General features: G+C 60.9%; 1 protein-coding gene across 3 annotated transcripts in view; it reads left to right on the forward strand.

Moving 5' to 3' along the window:
• The window catches only part of HSPG2 (heparan sulfate proteoglycan 2), a 40,706-nt gene that overhangs the window by 11,907 nt on the left and 12,667 nt on the right, over nt 1-16,132 (forward strand). Inside the window, exons 13-60 of one of the 3 annotated variants that reach the window (XM_063417518.1) lie at nt 62-208; nt 272-435; nt 506-682; nt 1,062-1,258; nt 1,335-1,482; nt 1,571-1,698; nt 1,768-1,854; nt 1,947-2,005; nt 2,077-2,144; nt 2,669-2,809; nt 3,458-3,634; nt 3,735-3,914; nt 4,103-4,221; nt 4,297-4,408; nt 4,489-4,602; nt 4,682-4,809; nt 4,887-4,973; nt 5,060-5,109; nt 5,200-5,288; nt 5,363-5,503; nt 5,574-5,765; nt 6,363-6,455; nt 6,539-6,619; nt 6,701-6,931; nt 7,964-8,077; nt 8,168-8,295; nt 8,364-8,450; nt 9,367-9,593; nt 9,666-9,776; nt 9,854-9,954; nt 10,274-10,454; nt 10,869-10,928; nt 11,086-11,208; nt 11,295-11,435; nt 12,310-12,452; nt 12,537-12,672; nt 12,762-12,907; nt 12,990-13,128; nt 13,203-13,357; nt 13,461-13,599; nt 13,723-13,874; nt 14,284-14,422; nt 14,539-14,696; nt 15,019-15,157; nt 15,241-15,392; nt 15,488-15,626; nt 15,707-15,858; nt 15,944-16,082. In XM_063417518.1, coding sequence (XP_063273588.1) covers nt 62-208; nt 272-435; nt 506-682; nt 1,062-1,258; nt 1,335-1,482; nt 1,571-1,698; nt 1,768-1,854; nt 1,947-2,005; nt 2,077-2,144; nt 2,669-2,809; nt 3,458-3,634; nt 3,735-3,914; nt 4,103-4,221; nt 4,297-4,408; nt 4,489-4,602; nt 4,682-4,809; nt 4,887-4,973; nt 5,060-5,109; nt 5,200-5,288; nt 5,363-5,503; nt 5,574-5,765; nt 6,363-6,455; nt 6,539-6,619; nt 6,701-6,931; nt 7,964-8,077; nt 8,168-8,295; nt 8,364-8,450; nt 9,367-9,593; nt 9,666-9,776; nt 9,854-9,954; nt 10,274-10,454; nt 10,869-10,928; nt 11,086-11,208; nt 11,295-11,435; nt 12,310-12,452; nt 12,537-12,672; nt 12,762-12,907; nt 12,990-13,128; nt 13,203-13,357; nt 13,461-13,599; nt 13,723-13,874; nt 14,284-14,422; nt 14,539-14,696; nt 15,019-15,157; nt 15,241-15,392; nt 15,488-15,626; nt 15,707-15,858; nt 15,944-16,082 — 6,411 coding nt within the window. The remainder of the gene's footprint in view (nt 1-61; nt 209-271; nt 436-505; nt 683-1,061; nt 1,259-1,334; nt 1,483-1,570; nt 1,699-1,767; nt 1,855-1,946; nt 2,006-2,076; nt 2,145-2,668; nt 2,810-3,457; nt 3,635-3,734; nt 3,915-4,102; nt 4,222-4,296; nt 4,409-4,488; nt 4,603-4,681; nt 4,810-4,886; nt 4,974-5,059; nt 5,110-5,199; nt 5,289-5,362; nt 5,504-5,573; nt 5,766-6,362; nt 6,456-6,538; nt 6,620-6,700; nt 6,932-7,963; nt 8,078-8,167; nt 8,296-8,363; nt 8,451-9,366; nt 9,594-9,665; nt 9,777-9,853; nt 9,955-10,273; nt 10,455-10,868; nt 10,929-11,085; nt 11,209-11,294; nt 11,436-12,309; nt 12,453-12,536; nt 12,673-12,761; nt 12,908-12,989; nt 13,129-13,202; nt 13,358-13,460; nt 13,600-13,722; nt 13,875-14,283; nt 14,423-14,538; nt 14,697-15,018; nt 15,158-15,240; nt 15,393-15,487; nt 15,627-15,706; nt 15,859-15,943; nt 16,083-16,132) is intronic. The other 2 variants (XM_063417519.1, XM_063417520.1) reach the window with 2 other exon arrangements.

The following is a 16,132-nucleotide window of genomic DNA, read 5'->3' on the forward strand; positions in this document are numbered from 1 at the left end:
CTCCATGCCACCAATCCCACCGTGGCACTGTCACCATCACCAGCTGTCTCATATCCCACAGGGCCATGTCCCGAGGGCCACTTCCAGGTGACAGGGACATCCCGCTGCCTGCCCTGCTTCTGCTTTGGTGTCACCACCTCCTGCCGCGCCACCACTCGGCACCGGCACCGCCTCCACCTGCGCTTCAACCACCCTGATGACTTCAAGGGTGAGCTGTGGGGGTAAGGGACAGGGGCAGCGGACGCAGCAGGGGCTGAGTGTTTCCTTGCAGGTGTCAATGTGACGGTGCCGGCAGCGCCATCCACACCGGTGCTCTCGGCCACCCAACTCCATGTGGATGTGGGGACTGAGGAATTCCAGCTGCTGGACCTGTCCCGCCGTTTCCTGGCACTGGACGCCTTCTGGTCACTGCCAGCGCCTTTCCTTGGGGACAAGGTGATGTCGGGATGGGGTCAGGGCTGGGCACACCAGTGGTGTGGCCGCTGACAACCCGTTGTGCTGCCAGGTGGATGCCTACGGGGGAGCGCTGAGTTACGGGGTGCGGTACCGGCTGGGCCGGGGGCCCCCTGAGCCCACCACCCACCCTGACCTGCTGCTACGGGGCCACGGGCGGCAGCTGCAGGCACGTGCTGGTGACGCCCAGCCAGACGTTCTCAACCAGCGGCACGTGCCCCTCACCGAGGTGGGTGTGAGAAGGGATGGTGATGGTGGTGGTGGTGGTGATGGTGGGGAGGTGATGCCGGTGGTGGTGGATGAGTGATGCTCATGATGGGTGAGTGATGATGGCAGTGGTGGTGATGAGTGATGCAGGTAGTGGGTGGGTTGACTCTGGCTATAGTGGTGCATGGGTGATGCCAGTGGAGATGAGTGGGTCGTGTAGGGGCAGGTGGGTGAATCCAGTTATGGAAAGGGATACTCATGAAGGGTGGGTGTTACCAGTAGTGGATGGGTGATGCTGGTAGCAGTGATGCTGATGATGGGCACTGATGCCGGTGGTGGCAGGTGGGTGATGCCAGTGTTACCATCACCCTGTTGTGACACCACTGTCACCGTCCCGGCAGGACCACTGGGAGGACGAGCAGGGTGCCCCGGTGAGCCGGGAGCTGCTGCTGCTGGTGCTACAGGGGCTGGAGGGCATCTTCATCCGGGCAGTGTACGATGGGCGCATGGCCAGTGTGGGGCTCAGCGATGTGGCCGTGGACATCACCAGCACTACAGACACCGGCCTGGGTCTGGCTGGGGACGTCGAGGAGTGCAGGTGACCACTGGCAGCAAGATCACGGGCTCAGAGCCACTGCTGCTGTGATGCCACTGTCACACTGCTCTGTCCCCAGGTGCCCCGTGGGCTACACGGGGCTGTCATGCCAGCACTGTGCCCCCCGTTTTGAGCGAGTGACAAGGGGACCTTATCTGGGGACCTGCTCCGGCTGCGGCTGCCACGGCCACTCCAGCACCTGTGACCCTGGTTTTGGGCACTGCTTGGTAAGGAGGGAGGGGTTGACAAGGTGCCAAGGGGACAGGGACACAGTGCAGGGTCACCACTCCCCTGTAATATGTGTCCCCCTCCCAGAACTGCCAGCACAACACGGAGGGTCCCCAGTGTGAGAAGTGCAAACCTGGCTTCTTTGGCGATGCCACCAAGGGCACAGCCACTGCCTGTCACCCTTGTCCCTGTCCCTACACTGAGCCATCTCGCAGGTGGGTGCCGATCCCAAGGACCAGCCCCTGATGTCACCGCCCTGGCATCACCGTCATTGTCACCTACAGGTTCTCGGAGTCATGCTTTTTGGACACAGATGGCCAGGCCACCTGCGATGCCTGTGCCCCTGGATACGCCGGCCGCCGCTGCGAGAGGTGGGTGGGGGTCCCTCCCTATAACCCCCCTACCTGAGACCACCCTCACCTGTCACCCACACATCACCCACCCATCCTCCACCCCTCTATAGGTGTGCTCCAGGCTACGAGGGAGACCCCATCCAGCCGGGTGGCAAGTGCACCCCGATTGGTGAGTGGAGGGTGCTGGTTGGGGGTCCCCGCACCCTTGGATGCCCCCACCCTCACCCTTGCTGCCTGCAGGCCAGGAGCTCGTCAAGTGTGATGCCCGTGGGGGCCAGGACGAGGCGGGTGGCACTTGTCGCTGCAAGGTGAGGGCAGGGGGGACATTGGGGCAATATTGCTGGGGGCAATGTGAGGGCAATGAGGGGCTGGGTGGTGCCATCTCACACTGCACCAGCCTGGTCCCAGGTACCCAGTCTCTCCCCTAGCACCCATCCTAGCTCTGCTCCATGGCACCCAGTCCACCTCTCAGTCAGATCCGCTGAGGCAACCAGTCCCACCCTGCCACAGTACCTAGTCCCACCCCCCATAGCACCCAGTCCAATCCCTGGGATACCAAATCCAATCCACCCAGCACCAATTCCACCCCCTGCCCCATGGCACCCAGCCCAACCCCCAAGTAGGACCCACTCCAATCCCCCATAACACCCAGTCCAATTCCCCCAGTTTCAGTGGCAAATCCCCCATGGCACCCAGTCCATCCCCCATGTGACCTACCCCAATCCCCCATGGCACTGAGGTACCCAGTCCCACCAGTCCCCCCAGCATCCATCTCACCCTCTGCCCCCAGTCCCACCCATGTCCCTCACCCCTGCCTGCCCTGTGCCCCCAGCCCAACGTCCGCGGCCGGCTCTGCGACTCCTGTGCCGCTGGCACCTTCCACCTGAGCGCTGCCAACCCTGCGGGCTGCCTGCCCTGCTTCTGCATGGGGCTGTCCCGTTCCTGTGCCAGCTCCACCTGGCACCGACACCAGGTACCCTGCAGCACGGGACAGGCCATGCCATCCTGGACCACGTCATGCCGTGTCTTGTCATTGTGTTGACGTGTCATGCCATGGCTTGCTTTGCCATTGAACTGACATGTTGTGCCATGCCATGTTGCCATGCCATGCTGGACCATAGTGTGTCATGTCAAGCTGAGCCGTGCCATGAAATGCCATTAACTACTGGACCATACTGTGTCGTGCCGTGCCATGTCTTGCCATGTCTTGCTGTGTCGTGCAGTGGTGTGCCATTGTACATAGCATCATGCCATGTGGTGCCTTGCCATGCCATGTACTGTCATGACACACGTTACCATGTCATTGCATGGTATGTCATGTTACACTGTGACATGCTGTGTAATGCCTTTATGGCACCATGTTGTGCCATGCTATGCCATAGTGTCATGTCACCCATGCCATGGCATGCCATGCTATGCCATGTGGTGCCTTGTCATGCCTTGTCATGCCATTTTATGCCATGTAGTAGGATGTAATACAACATACATATTGTGCCTTGTCATGTCATATAGTGCCATGTTGTGCCATGCAGTGCCACGTAGTGCTACGTAATGTCACGTGGTGTCATGCTGTGCCATCTAGTGCCGTGCCAGGCCATGCCCACCACAATCCCTCTCCCAGGTGCTACTCAGCTCTGAGGACTCGGTGCCACTGCCCCTGGCCAACCTGTCAGGCACACAGTTGGTAGGAGCCCTGCCACACTTCGTGTCCCCACGGGAGCTACGCTTCAACACCTTCCGAGAGCTGCCGCGGGGCGTTCACTACTGGGTGCTGCCTGCACCCTTCACCGGGGATAAGGTGACACAGCTGCTCTGGGGAACACCTCGGCACCTCTCCATGTCCCCACTGCCCAGTTTGGGGAGTGGGTGACCCCGAGCCATGCTGAGTGTCCCCACAGGTGACAGCGTATGGTGGGGAGCTGCGGTACACGGTGACACACCAGGCCCCGGCTGGCACTCCCCTGCCCCCCCGGCACCCTGACGTCCTGCTCCAGGGCAATGGGATCCTCCTGGAGCATTTCTCCAGTGTCAGCCCCCCAGCTGGTGTCCCCACTGCTGTCACTGTGCCCATCCGTGAGGTGAGAGGGGTCACTGTGTGACACCCAGCGAGAGGGGTCGTGGAGGGAGGGGGTCAGGCTGGAGAGAGGTTGGTCTGGGGGCCCAGAGGTCAGACTGGGTGCCATGGGGAGGTCACCCTGCATGCCCCAGGGGCTGAGCTGGGCACAGTGGGGGATGGCAGCCCCCATGTCACCCTGGTGTGGCACAGGCCGCCTGGCGCCGTGCAGATGGGCATGATGCCACCCGTGAGCACCTCCTGATGGCCCTGGCTGATGTGGACCTGCTCATGATCCGGGCGTCCTACTCAGAGCAGCCAGAGGAGAGCAGGTGAGTTCCTTGTGGAGTCAGGAGGGGACACAGCAGGGTGGCAGGGCAGTCCTGACTTTCCCTCTGGCCCCGCAGACTGGCTGATGTCAGCCTGGACGTGGCAGTGCCACATGCCACCGGTCGCCCGCCTGCATTGGAGGTGGAGGATTGTACCTGCCCCCCTGGGTACCGCGGGGCCTCGTGCCAGGTGAGGCCCTCTGGTCTGCTCATCGCCACCGTGGGGATGATGAACCGTGTCCCATCCCACTGCCATTGTGTCCCCTCTAGGACTGTGACACCGGCTACACCCGCAGCACCACCGGGCTCTACCTGGGCACCTGTGAGCCGTGCCAGTGCCACGGCCATGCCAGCGAGTGCCACCCTGACACCGGCATCTGCCAGGTCAGCTGGGGGCAGCCAGGGGACACCCCGGGCCCCGCCATGGCTGGGACACCAATGCCAGCACCCCCTTTCTTTACAGGGCTGCCGGGATCACACGGATGGTCCCCAGTGTGACAAGTGCCAACCTGGCTACTACGGCGATGCCACCCGGGGCACCCCGGGTGACTGCCAGCCCTGTCCCTGCCATGGACCCCATGGAGACACCCAGTAGGTGCCATTCGGTGGTCTGTCACATCCCTGAGAACACTGACTAGATGTCACCTGTCCCTTTGTCCTTTCCACAGTGTGACAAAGATCTGCTTTGAGGACACGGATGGACAACCTACATGCAGTGCCTGTGCCCCAGGGCACAGCGGGCGCCTCTGCGAGAGGTGACAGGGATGTAAGGGTGGGGTGGGGCGTGTTTTTGGGGTGAATGCTCCTCTCACTGCCTCATTTTGGTTTGTTACCACCATAGGTGCTTGCCTGGGTATGTGGGGGACCCCCTGCGGGGAGAACCATGCCGAGGTGAGTGTCACAGGGAAGGGACAAAGTGGTGTCGCCTGTGGTGGCACTAAGGGGGGTAGGGTTGTGGCTGACTGTGTGTCACCCCCTCAGTGCCTGGTGTCCCTGGTGCGCAATGCCAGTGTGACCCACGTGGCAGCACTGGTGAGGGCTGCGATGCCAACGGGCAGTGTCGCTGCAAGGTAAGCCTTGTGTGTGTGTCCCCAAGCCCAGGAGGGGTGACAGGGCAATGTCATCATGCTGTCTTCCCCTCCAGGCCAACGTGGAGGGTCCCCAGTGTGCCACATGCCGTCCCCACCACTTCCACCTGAGCAGGGATGAGCCAACTGGGTGCCTGCCCTGCTTCTGCATGGGCATCATTCAGCACTGTACCAGCACTGCCTACGCCCGTGGCACCGTGAGTGTACCCACGTGTCCCCAGGGTGTCCCCACCTGTCCCAGACCCCTCTCATCCCTCCATCCTGCAGATCCAGACGTCCTTTGCCCCGGGGGATGCCCAGGGGTTCGCCCTGGTGAACCGGCAGCACAGCACCCGTGTGGACAGTGGCTTTGGGTTGCAGCTGGGGCACCCCCAGCCCCGCCTGACCTACGAGCGCTTCAGAGAGCTGCCCCCTGACTCCTACTACTGGCAGCTGCCGCCCCCCTACCAGGGGGACAAGGTAACAGGGTGACCCCCAGGAGGACAGGGGTGCCCATGGGAGCCATGGGAATGCCCCACCAGGGGCTGCAGCCCCTCCCCATGGGCACGTTGGGCACTGTTGGGGGGGAGGTGTGCACAGCCTCCTTCTTTTCCTTCTTCCTTTTCCCCTTGGCCTTTTCCCTTTTCCCTTCCCTTTTTCCTCTTTTCACCCTGTGTTTTTCTCTGTTGTACCTTCTCCTTTCCCTTTTCCTCTTTTCTCATAATTTTCACCTTTTTCATCCCTGTCCTGTGCCATCCCCTGTCCCCATCATCATCCTCATTCTTTTCTTTCTCCTCTTTCCCCATCTCATCCCCTCCCCTCCCCTCCCCTCCCCTCCCCTCACCTCCCCTCTCCATCGTCTTCCCTCCCCTCTCCATTGTCTTCCCTTCCTCATCCCTATCCTCTTTCCTCTTTCCCTTTTCTCCTTCCACTTTCCCCTTTCCCTTTTCCCTCTCCTCTTCCTCATCCCTGTTTCATGTCATCACCTTCCCCATTCCCATCCCTGTCCCCATCATGCCTGTCCTCTCCTCTTCCCGTTCCCACTGCCATCCCAATCCCGTCCATCTCCCGGTTCAGGTGGGCTCCTATGGTGGTCGGCTCCGCTACACCCTGACCCACACTCCAGGGGGACAGGGAGCCCCTTTGCCCGACGCCGATGTCCAGATCACGGTAAGGGGTGCTGGCTGGGATGGGACAGGGACACACCGGGTGACATCAGGACCCCCTGACGCCCTTGGGTCCCTTGTCCACAGGGCAATGACATCACACTGGTGGCCTACCAGCCCGACCTTCCCCCACGAACTCCACAGGCCTTCGAGATCATTTTTCGGGAGGTAGGAGGTGGTGGGCAGCTTTTGTCCCTAATGTCCCCCTTTCCCAAAGTGTGTCCCCTGCTAACCCCTCCGTTCCTGCAGCAATACTGGCAGCGGCCAGACGGGCAGCCGGCCACACGGGAGCACCTGCTGATGGCACTGGCTGACCTGGATGAGATCCTCATCCGAGCCACCTACTCCACGAGCACAGCCGTGGCTGCCATCGCCGACGTGGCCATGGACACGGCTGTGCCCCCCCAGCCCGGCTTGCCCCCAGCTCCCGAGGTGGAGGAATGTCGCTGTCCCCCTGGATACCACGGGCTGTCCTGCCAGGTGAGCCCGGCCCCTCCCAGGGAGGGAGTCATCCATTCACCCCATCATCCAGATCACCCATCACCCATCACAACATCATCCAGTCACCCCATCACCTCCCTGCCCTCCTCCCCAGTACCTCCTCATCATCTCTCTGATCACTCCCCAGCATCCCACTATCAGCCCAGGGTGACTCTCCATCACCACCACCACTTCTTTCATCATTGTCTCCATCATCAACCCCAGCATCCTCCCACTACCCCCAATCATGCCCAGTATCACCCTCCATCTCCCTGTCACTCCCCCCAGCATTCCATCATCCCTCCAGCATCCCCTCTCATCATCATCCCTCCATCCTCTTAATCCCCCTATCAAACCCATCATCACCCTGTCACCCCTTCATTCTCCCCCCAGTATCACCCTCCATCACCCCCCGGCACTCCTCCCATCATCCCTCCATCATTGTACCATCGTCACCACCAGCAGTCCCATCACTGCCCATCAGCCCCCAGCATCCCCCCAGTATCCCCAGCATCCTCCTATCACTCCCCCACCATCACCCCCACACGATCCTCCCCATCATCCCCAGCATCACCCCCAGCACCCTCCATCAACCCCCATGGCACACCCATCGTCATCCATCTGTCCCCCAGTGCCCTCCCTCATGTTCTTATCACTCTTCAGCATCCCCAAATCTCCCCATCATCCCCAGGATCACCCCCATCACCCTCCATCAACCTCATCATCCCTTCATCATCCCCCAATGTCACCCCATCACTCTTCATCACCCCCTAGCACCCCCATCATCACCCATCTGTCCCCAGACCCCCCATCACCTCAGTATTGCCCCCATCACCCTCCATCATCCGTCAGCATCCCCCATCATCGCCATCACTCTTCCATCCTCCCTCTAGCATTGTTCCCATCAACCCCGTCACTCTTCGTAACCCCCTAACACCTCCATCACCCATCTGTACCCCAAGTCCCCTCTTCACTCCTCCCCACGCCCCTTTCCCAGGCTATGGGGGATCCCAACGCTGTCCCTTCCTGCAGGACTGTGCCCCCGGGTACACACGCACGGGCGGGGGGCTGTACCTGGGGCACTGTGAGCTGTGCGAGTGCAACGGCCACTCCGAGAGCTGCCACCCCGAGACCGGCGCCTGCTCCGTAAGGCCCCACATTCCAAACGTTTTGGGGGGGGGCTGTGGTGTTACTCCAGCCATGACACCCCCAATTTGTGTCCCCACTGTCCCCCAGGGATGCTTGCACAACACGGCAGGGGACTTCTGTGACCAGTGCGCCCCCGGCTTCTACGGGGATGCCACCGCTGGGACCCCCGAGGACTGCCAGCCCTGCGCCTGTCCTCTCCCGTACCCTGAAAACCAGTGGGTGCCTGCACTGGGGTGGGGGTGCCAGGGAAGGGACGTGGCCTCACCTTGCTCTGTCTCTACAGGTTTTCCAGGACCTGTGAGAGTCTGGGAGGCGGTGGCTACCGTTGCACTGCCTGCGAGCCGGGTTACACTGGGCAGTACTGCGAGCGGTGAGGCTGCTGGCATACCAAAACCTGCCTCAAAAACCCACCCCATGGGCTCACTCCCATATACCCACTCTGCCCTGATGGGTTCACTGCTTTATACCCACCCCCAAAACCCATCCCATGGGCTCACCCCCATATACCCACCCCAAAACCCACCCTGACTGAGTCACCCTTATACACCTATCTCCAAAACCCACCTCCATTGCCTCACCCTCACATACCCTGATGGGCTCACCCCCATATATCCACCCACATATACCCACCCCAAAGTTGTCCTACTATACCCACCCAATGTGCTCAGCCCTATGAGCTCACCCCAAGTATATGCATCCTAAAGAGCATCTATGTACTCACCCTAACATATGCACCCCAATATGCTCACCCCAGTTTATGCACCCAGATAGACCCACTCTGATACACTCACCCTTCAGACCCACCCCAAAGAGCTCCCCAATATACCCACCCTGGTACCCCTACCCCAATCTAGCTGCCCCAATGTTCTCCTGCTATACCCAGAACATTGGATTGCAGGATATGTAGGAGCTCACCCGTATGAGCTCACCCCAGATTTTGCATCCTATAGGGCTCAGCCTGTCATTTGCACCCCAATACACAGTGCACCTACCCTGATGGCCTCACCCCAATAAAGACACCCCAAAGTGCTTACCCTTATACCCACCTTGATACAGTCACCACCGCACTGTACTCATCCTGATGTACTCACCATGATGTGCTCGCTCCAATATACCTACTCTATGTACCCCAATATACACACCCATACACATTCCAATATACCCACCCTGTGTACCCCAAAATGCTCATCCCAAAATACAACCCAATGCACCCATCCCAGTATACCTCCTCCCACCTGCACCAGACTGCACTTCTACAAACCCAGTGCCCCCTTTGTTCCCTGCAGCTGCGCCCCGGGTTACATGGGTGACCCCACAGTGCAGGGGCAGGGCTGTGTCCCTGCGGGGCCGCCGCCAGCGCTGGCCGTGCGCGTGCACCCGCCGCGCACCGCGGTGCCGCAGGGCAGCGCTGTCACCCTGCGCTGCCACGCCACCGGGGACCCCCCGCTCTACTACCACTGGGTGCGAGAGGATGGGCGGCCCCTCCCTGAGGGTGCCCAGAGCCACCGCCAAGGTACTGGGTGGGCCCAGGGGGGAACATCGGGGTGTCCCCAGGGTGCGGGGCATCACCTGCGTGTCCCTCCAGGTGAGGAGCTGCACTTCCCCAGCATCCAGCCCTCTGAAGCCGGTGTCTACGTGTGTTCCTGCCGCAACCTCCGGCACAGCAATGCCAGCCGCGCTGAGGTCATCGTCACCGGTAGGTCGTTGTCACCAAGGGTGGGACATGCACAGAAGGGAGGCAGGAGCAGGGCTCACTTCTCTGTGTGGGTGCAGAGACCCCCGACAAGCCGATCACTGTCACCGTGGAGGAGAAGCGGGTGCAGCGGGTGCAGCCCGGCGCTGATGTCACCTTCGTCTGCACCGCCAAAAGCAAGGTGAGGGGAAGAGGGCACAGCATTGCAGAGGTGCTGCAGGGCACCCCTGGGTATATGCAGGGACATTCAGGGTGTGGAGATGCCCCTGGGTGCCCTCCTGATCTTACAGAGCAAAGGGGCACCCAAGGATGTAGTCATGGGGACATCCAGGGCATAGCTGTGCCCATATGGACCCCCCCAAGCCCCCTGGGGTCCTTACACAGCTCTGTGGGAATTCCCTGGGTGCCCATCTCTCCCCCATGGGTGCACAGCTGGGCATGTGCCCCTCCATGTGCCCATCCCAGTGGCCTCAGGCCTCCCCACCTCTGTGCCCCCCCAGTCTCCTGCCTACACCCTGGTGTGGACACGGCAGAACCACGGGACGCTGCCAGCAGGCGCAGTGGACTTCAATGGGATTCTGACGCTGCGCAGCGTGCGGCCCCAGGACGCCGGAGTCTATGTCTGCACTGGCTCCAACATGCTGGACATGGACCAGGGCACTGCCACGCTCTATGTCCAGGGTGAGCCCTGATGCTGTGGCTCATCCCGTGGTGATGGGGTGGTGGGCAACACCAGGGTGATGGGCATATGTACTGCCCAGACACCAGGGTGATGGGTACATTCAATGCCTGGATATCAGGCTGATGGATTTGCTTGGTGCCCAGTCCTTCAGGTGATGGGCACACTCACCACTCTGGCTCTGTGGTGATGGGCACACAAGGTACCCAGATGCTGGGGTGATGGGCACACTGAATGCCAGACACCGGAGTGATGGGCACACTTGGTGCTCAGACACTGTGGCAATGGGCAGGTTTCATGCCTAGATGCCAAGGTGATGGGTAGGTTTGGTGCCTGCACACCAGAGTGGTGGGCAGGTTTGGTGCCTGGACTCCAGGGCGATGGGCACACTCCCCTAAGACCACCCCCTCCTGCAGCTGCCTCAAAGACTCAGATGTTCTATGGACCCGTTGAGTTCATGGAGGGGCACAGACCAGGTAAGTCACCAGTCCGCATGCTCCCCCCACCCACTGCATGCCAGGCTCCACATGCACCCCGCTGCTGGCTGTGCCACCCCGCTTCCCATCACCCCACTGCCTGGGGACAGCACCGAGGGGCCTGGCCAGCCCTAAACCCCCCTGGGTCTCACTGCAGCCAGCACTGCCAGCGCCCCTACCGCCACCGTGGAGCCGGCACAGCTGAGCGTGGCACCAGGGCAGCCAGCCGAGTTCCGCTGCGTTGTCACTGGCAGCCCCCAGCCCACCCTTGAGTGGCTCGGTAGGTGCCCGCTGGGGCCAGGGGGACACCGGGACTGGGCAGGGGGACACAGTGAGCAGGGATGATGGCAGGCCCTGTCCCTGCAGGTGCGCTGCCACCACAGGCTGTGGTTCAGGGCGGGACGCTGCGTTTTGGCGCTGTCGAGCCCACCGACATGGGGCACTACGAGTGCCGGGCACGGAGCAGCGCCGGGCAGCACACGGCACGCGCCTTCCTCCATGTGCAAGGTGAGCAACATCACCATTGTCCTTGTCACGCCACTGACCCTTTCGTCCCCATCACCTTCATCATCAGTGACCCCATCATCCCCATCATCTCTATCATCCCTGTCACCCCATTGTCGTCATTATCCCCATCCCCATCGTTTCCATCATCCCTGTTACTCCAATCATTCCCATCACTGCTGTTATGTATATCACCCTTATTGTCCCCATTGTCCCTGTCACCCCTGTTGCTCCCATCATCACCCATCATCTGTGTCACTCCCCATCATCCCCATTGTCTATCTCCATTGTCTCCATGGTCTGCATCATCCCTGTCATCCTTATCATCCCCGTAACCCTCATCATCCCTGTCACCTCCTATTGTCCATCCCCCTCATCCCCACCATCCCATCACCTCATCCCCTTTGTCCCCATCATCCCATCATCACCACCATTGTCTGTCACCTCCCATTCACACCCTTCATTGTCCCCCGCCATCCCTGACACTCTCATTGTCCCGTTGTTCTGTTCTTCCCCTTAATCCCCCTTTGTCTCCTCATCTCCATCATACCATCATTCCTCATCATTCCATTGTTCCCATCACCCTTATCATCATCACCTGCATCATCTCCATCATCTCTATCCACACCATTGTTCCCATTGCTCTCGTCCCCATTGCCCCCAACATCCCCATCATTTCATTGTTACCATGACCCTTATCATCCTCATCATCTCCATCATTTCCATCATCTCCATCACTCTCATTGTCCCCCATCGCCCACATCACCTCCATCATCCCACCGTGCCCTTCACCCTCATTGTCTGCACCACTCGTGTCACCCCCATTGTCCCCACCCTGCCATTGCCACCAGCACTGCCCTGATCCTCCTCCCCACAGGTGCAGGCACCCCACAGGTGCAGGTGAGCCCAGAGCGGACGGAAGTGCAGGAGGGCTCCACGGTGCGGCTCTACTGCCGGGTTTCGGGGTCCCCCACTGCCACCATCACCTGGGAGAAGCAGGGGGGCACTCTGCCGCCGCAGGTGAGCAGGGTGCTGGCACCTGTGGGTGCTTCAGGGAGTGTGGGTGCACCACAGGTGCCACTGACACTCACTTTCATGCCACAGTCCCGCACCGAGCACAGTGACATCGCCACGCTCGTCATCCCTGCTGTGACGGTGGCTGACGGTGGCATCTACTTCTGCGTTGGCACCAGCACCGCTGGCACGGCCCGTGCTGCTATTGAGGTGGCTGTGATGCCAGGTGAGGAGGCTGGGGGACAGCAGTCGTGTTTGGGGATGGTTTGTGGCGGGGCTACGACCCACCCATGTTACCCCTTTTGCTCCCCACAGGGGTGGCACCGCCCGTCCGCATCGAGTCCTCGTCCCCATCCATCATCGAGGGACAGACCCTGGACCTGGACTGTGTGGTGGCAGGACCCAGCTCTGCCACCGTGACGTGGTACAAGCGTGGGGGCTCCCTGCCCGCTGGCCACCAGGTAAGGCACAGCAGGGTGGGCAGCATCCCAAAGGTTGCCCTGTCCCCTGCTGTGTGATACCAAAGCATGTCATCAACTACAGGTTTCAGGGTCCCGGCTCCGTGTCCCCCACATCACAGCAGCTGATTCAGGGGAGTATGTGTGCCGGGCAAGCTTGGGGACCACTGTCCGGGAGGCATCTGTCATTGTCACTGTCGTGGCTGCATCAGGCTCATCCTATGGTAGGACTGGGCTTAGCAGTACTGGAGGGAACAAGGTTCCCAACAGACGGCCACAGCTCTGTCCTCCCTTGCAGGACCACCTGCTTCTGGTGTCCCTGTCCGGATTGAGGCATCCTCGTCCACCGTGGCCGAGGGACAGACCCTGGACCTCAACTGCATTGTGGCCGGGCAGGGACAGGCCACTGTCACCTGGTACAAGCGTGGGGGTTCCCTCCCAGCCAAGCACCAGGTAGGGGATGCAGAGGGTGATGATGCAAAGGGTGCCTGAGGTTGATGCACAGCCCTATGCAATTCGAGATGACTCTCATGACCCCTGTGTCCCCTCTGCACAGGTGTCTGGCTCCCGGCTGCGGCTGCTGCAGGTGACAGCGGCTGACTCCGGCGAGTACGTGTGCCGGGTGACCAGCGGGGCCACCACCAAGGAGAGCGTGGTCATGGTGACCATCCAGCCCAGCAGTGCCAGCACCTACCGTGAGTGGGGACAGGGGATGGCAGTGCCAGCAGGGGATCCTCATGTGTCATAGCATTGAGCCAAGAGCTCAGGTGCCCATGCTGGCGAGGTCACTGGTGTCACCCTCCTGTCTTGGTCCCCAGCCCCGGGCAACACGACTCCCCTGCGCATCGACTCCCCGTCCTCTGCTGTGGTCGAGGGACAGACCCTGGACCTCAACTGTGTCATTGCCAGCCCCACGCAAGCCACTGTCACCTGGTACAAGCGTGGGGGAACCCTCCCAGCCAAGCACCAGGTAGGGGACAAGGAGAGGTGATGTCACTCACCAAAGGGGGTGGATGCAGCTGACCAACAGCTCTAGGCAAGCCTAGGTGGCCCATGCAAGTCCTGTTGGCCCAAGCAAGGCCAGCTGGCCCTGGGCAAGCCCAGGTGACATGTGCAAATGCAGATGGTACCATGGAAGGCCAGGTGGTCCCTATAAGCCCAGGTGACCCCATACAAGACCAGGAAACCCCATGTCACCATAGACCCTGGTGGCCTATGAAAGGTTAGGTGACCTATGGAAGCCTGTGTAGCTCATGCAAGTCCAAGTAGCCCATGAAAGGTCAGGTGTCCCCATTCAAGCCTTGGTGGTCCCATTCAAGCCCATGTGGCCTCATGGAAGCCCAAGTGTCCCCAATAACCCCCGTGTCCCCTCCCCACAGGTGTCCGGCTCCCGGCTGCGGCTGCTGCAGGTGACAGCGGCCGACTCAGGTGAGTACGTGTGCCGGGTGACCAGCGGGGCCACCACCAAGGAGACCTCCATCATGGTGACCATCCAGCCCAGCAGTGCCAGTGCCTACTGTGAGTGGGGACAGGGGATACGGGAGGTTACCCGTGCGGGGTGACACTGTTCCCAGTGTCTTTGGGAAGGTCACACACACGGTGGTGGTCAGTCTCTGACCCATCTTGATTCGCAGCCCCAGGCAGCACAACCCCGCTGCTCATCGAGTCCTCGTCCCTTTCCTCCCCTGTGACCGAGGGACAGACCCTGGACCTCAACTGTGTCATTGCCAGCCCCGCGCAGGCCACTGTCACCTGGTACAAGCGTGGGGGGACCCTCCCAGCCAAGCACCAGGTAGGGGACATGGAGGGGGCATGTCACCAAGCAAGGAGGATAGGCATGATGTACACCTCTGGGCAAGACCACCAAGTCCTGGGGACCCCATGCAAGGTTGGCTGGTCCTGGGCAGGCCCTGGTGGCTCCATGACTACAGAAGCCAGAATGACCCCATGGAAGCCCAAGTGACCCCAAGGAAGCCCAAATGACCTCATAAAAGCCCAGGTGGCCCATGTAAACCCGAAGTGGCCCTGTGCAAGCTCAAGTGGCTTTGTGAAGTCTCAGATCACCCCTTGCCAGAGGTGATGGCCCCCATGACCCCTGTGTGCCCTCCCCACAGGTGTCTGGCTCCCGGCTGCGGCTGCTGCAGGTGACAGCGGCCGACTCAGGTGAGTACGTGTGCCGGGTGACCAGCGGGGCCACCACCAAGGAGACTTCCATCATGGTGACCATCCAGCCCAGCAGTGCCAGCACCTACCGTGAGTGGGGACAGGAGGAGGTGACCAAGGACTGGGGCACAGTGCCGCAGTCCTGTGGGTGACCCTCCTGTTGCTGTCTTCAGCCATTGGTGTCACCCCTCCGGTGCGCATCGAGTCCTCGTCCTCCTCTGTGGCCGAGGGACAGACCCTGGACCTCAACTGCATCGTGGCCAGGCAGGGACAGGCCACTGTCACCTGGTACAAACGTGGGGGTTCCCTCCCAGCCAAACACCAGGTAGGGGACATTGAGGAGTGTTGTGGGGTGGAAAAGGGATTTTTGGTGGTGTTAAGGAGTTTATGTCCCCATTCTCATGTGTGTTATCCCTCCAGGTGTTGGGCACCCGCCTGCGCATCCCCCAGGTGACAGCAGCCGATTCAGGGGAGTATGTGTGCCGGGTGACATCAGGCAGTGTCACACATGAGACATCCCTCATCGTCACCATCCAGACTGGTGCTGGCTCCTCTTACGGTACTGGGGTGGGTGAGAGGTGACATAGGGACATGGTGAGGACACAGTGGTGACCCTATGGACCCTATTGCCACCTCCAGCTGTTGGTGTCACGCCACCGGTGAGGATCGAGACCTCCTCTGCTGCTGTTACTGAGGGACAGACGCTGGACCTCAACTGCATGGTGTCAGGACAGGGTCATCCCCATGTCACCTGGTACCGGCGTGGGGGAGCTCTGCCACCAAACAGCCAGGTGGGACTTGGGTGAGGTGGCTTTGCCCTGCAGGCCACAACCCTGCATCAGGTACTGATGTGTCCCCAACTTGTGACATTCCTAGGTGTCGGGGACCCGCCTTCGCCTTGCCCAAGTGGCAGTGGCTGATTCAGGGGAGTACGTGTGCCGGGTGACCCTGGGGACTGTCACCCAAGAGGCATCTGTCATTGTCACCGTGCCCAGCAGTGCGGACAGCTATTACAGTGAGTGTGAGAGAGGGCAGCACTTGGGGACAGTTGGGTGTCACCTTGGT

The sequence above is a fragment of the Prinia subflava genome, chromosome 21 (genome assembly GCF_021018805.1).
Source record: "Prinia subflava isolate CZ2003 ecotype Zambia chromosome 21, Cam_Psub_1.2, whole genome shotgun sequence".
NCBI classification, from domain to species: Eukaryota; Metazoa; Chordata; class Aves; order Passeriformes; family Cisticolidae; genus Prinia; species Prinia subflava.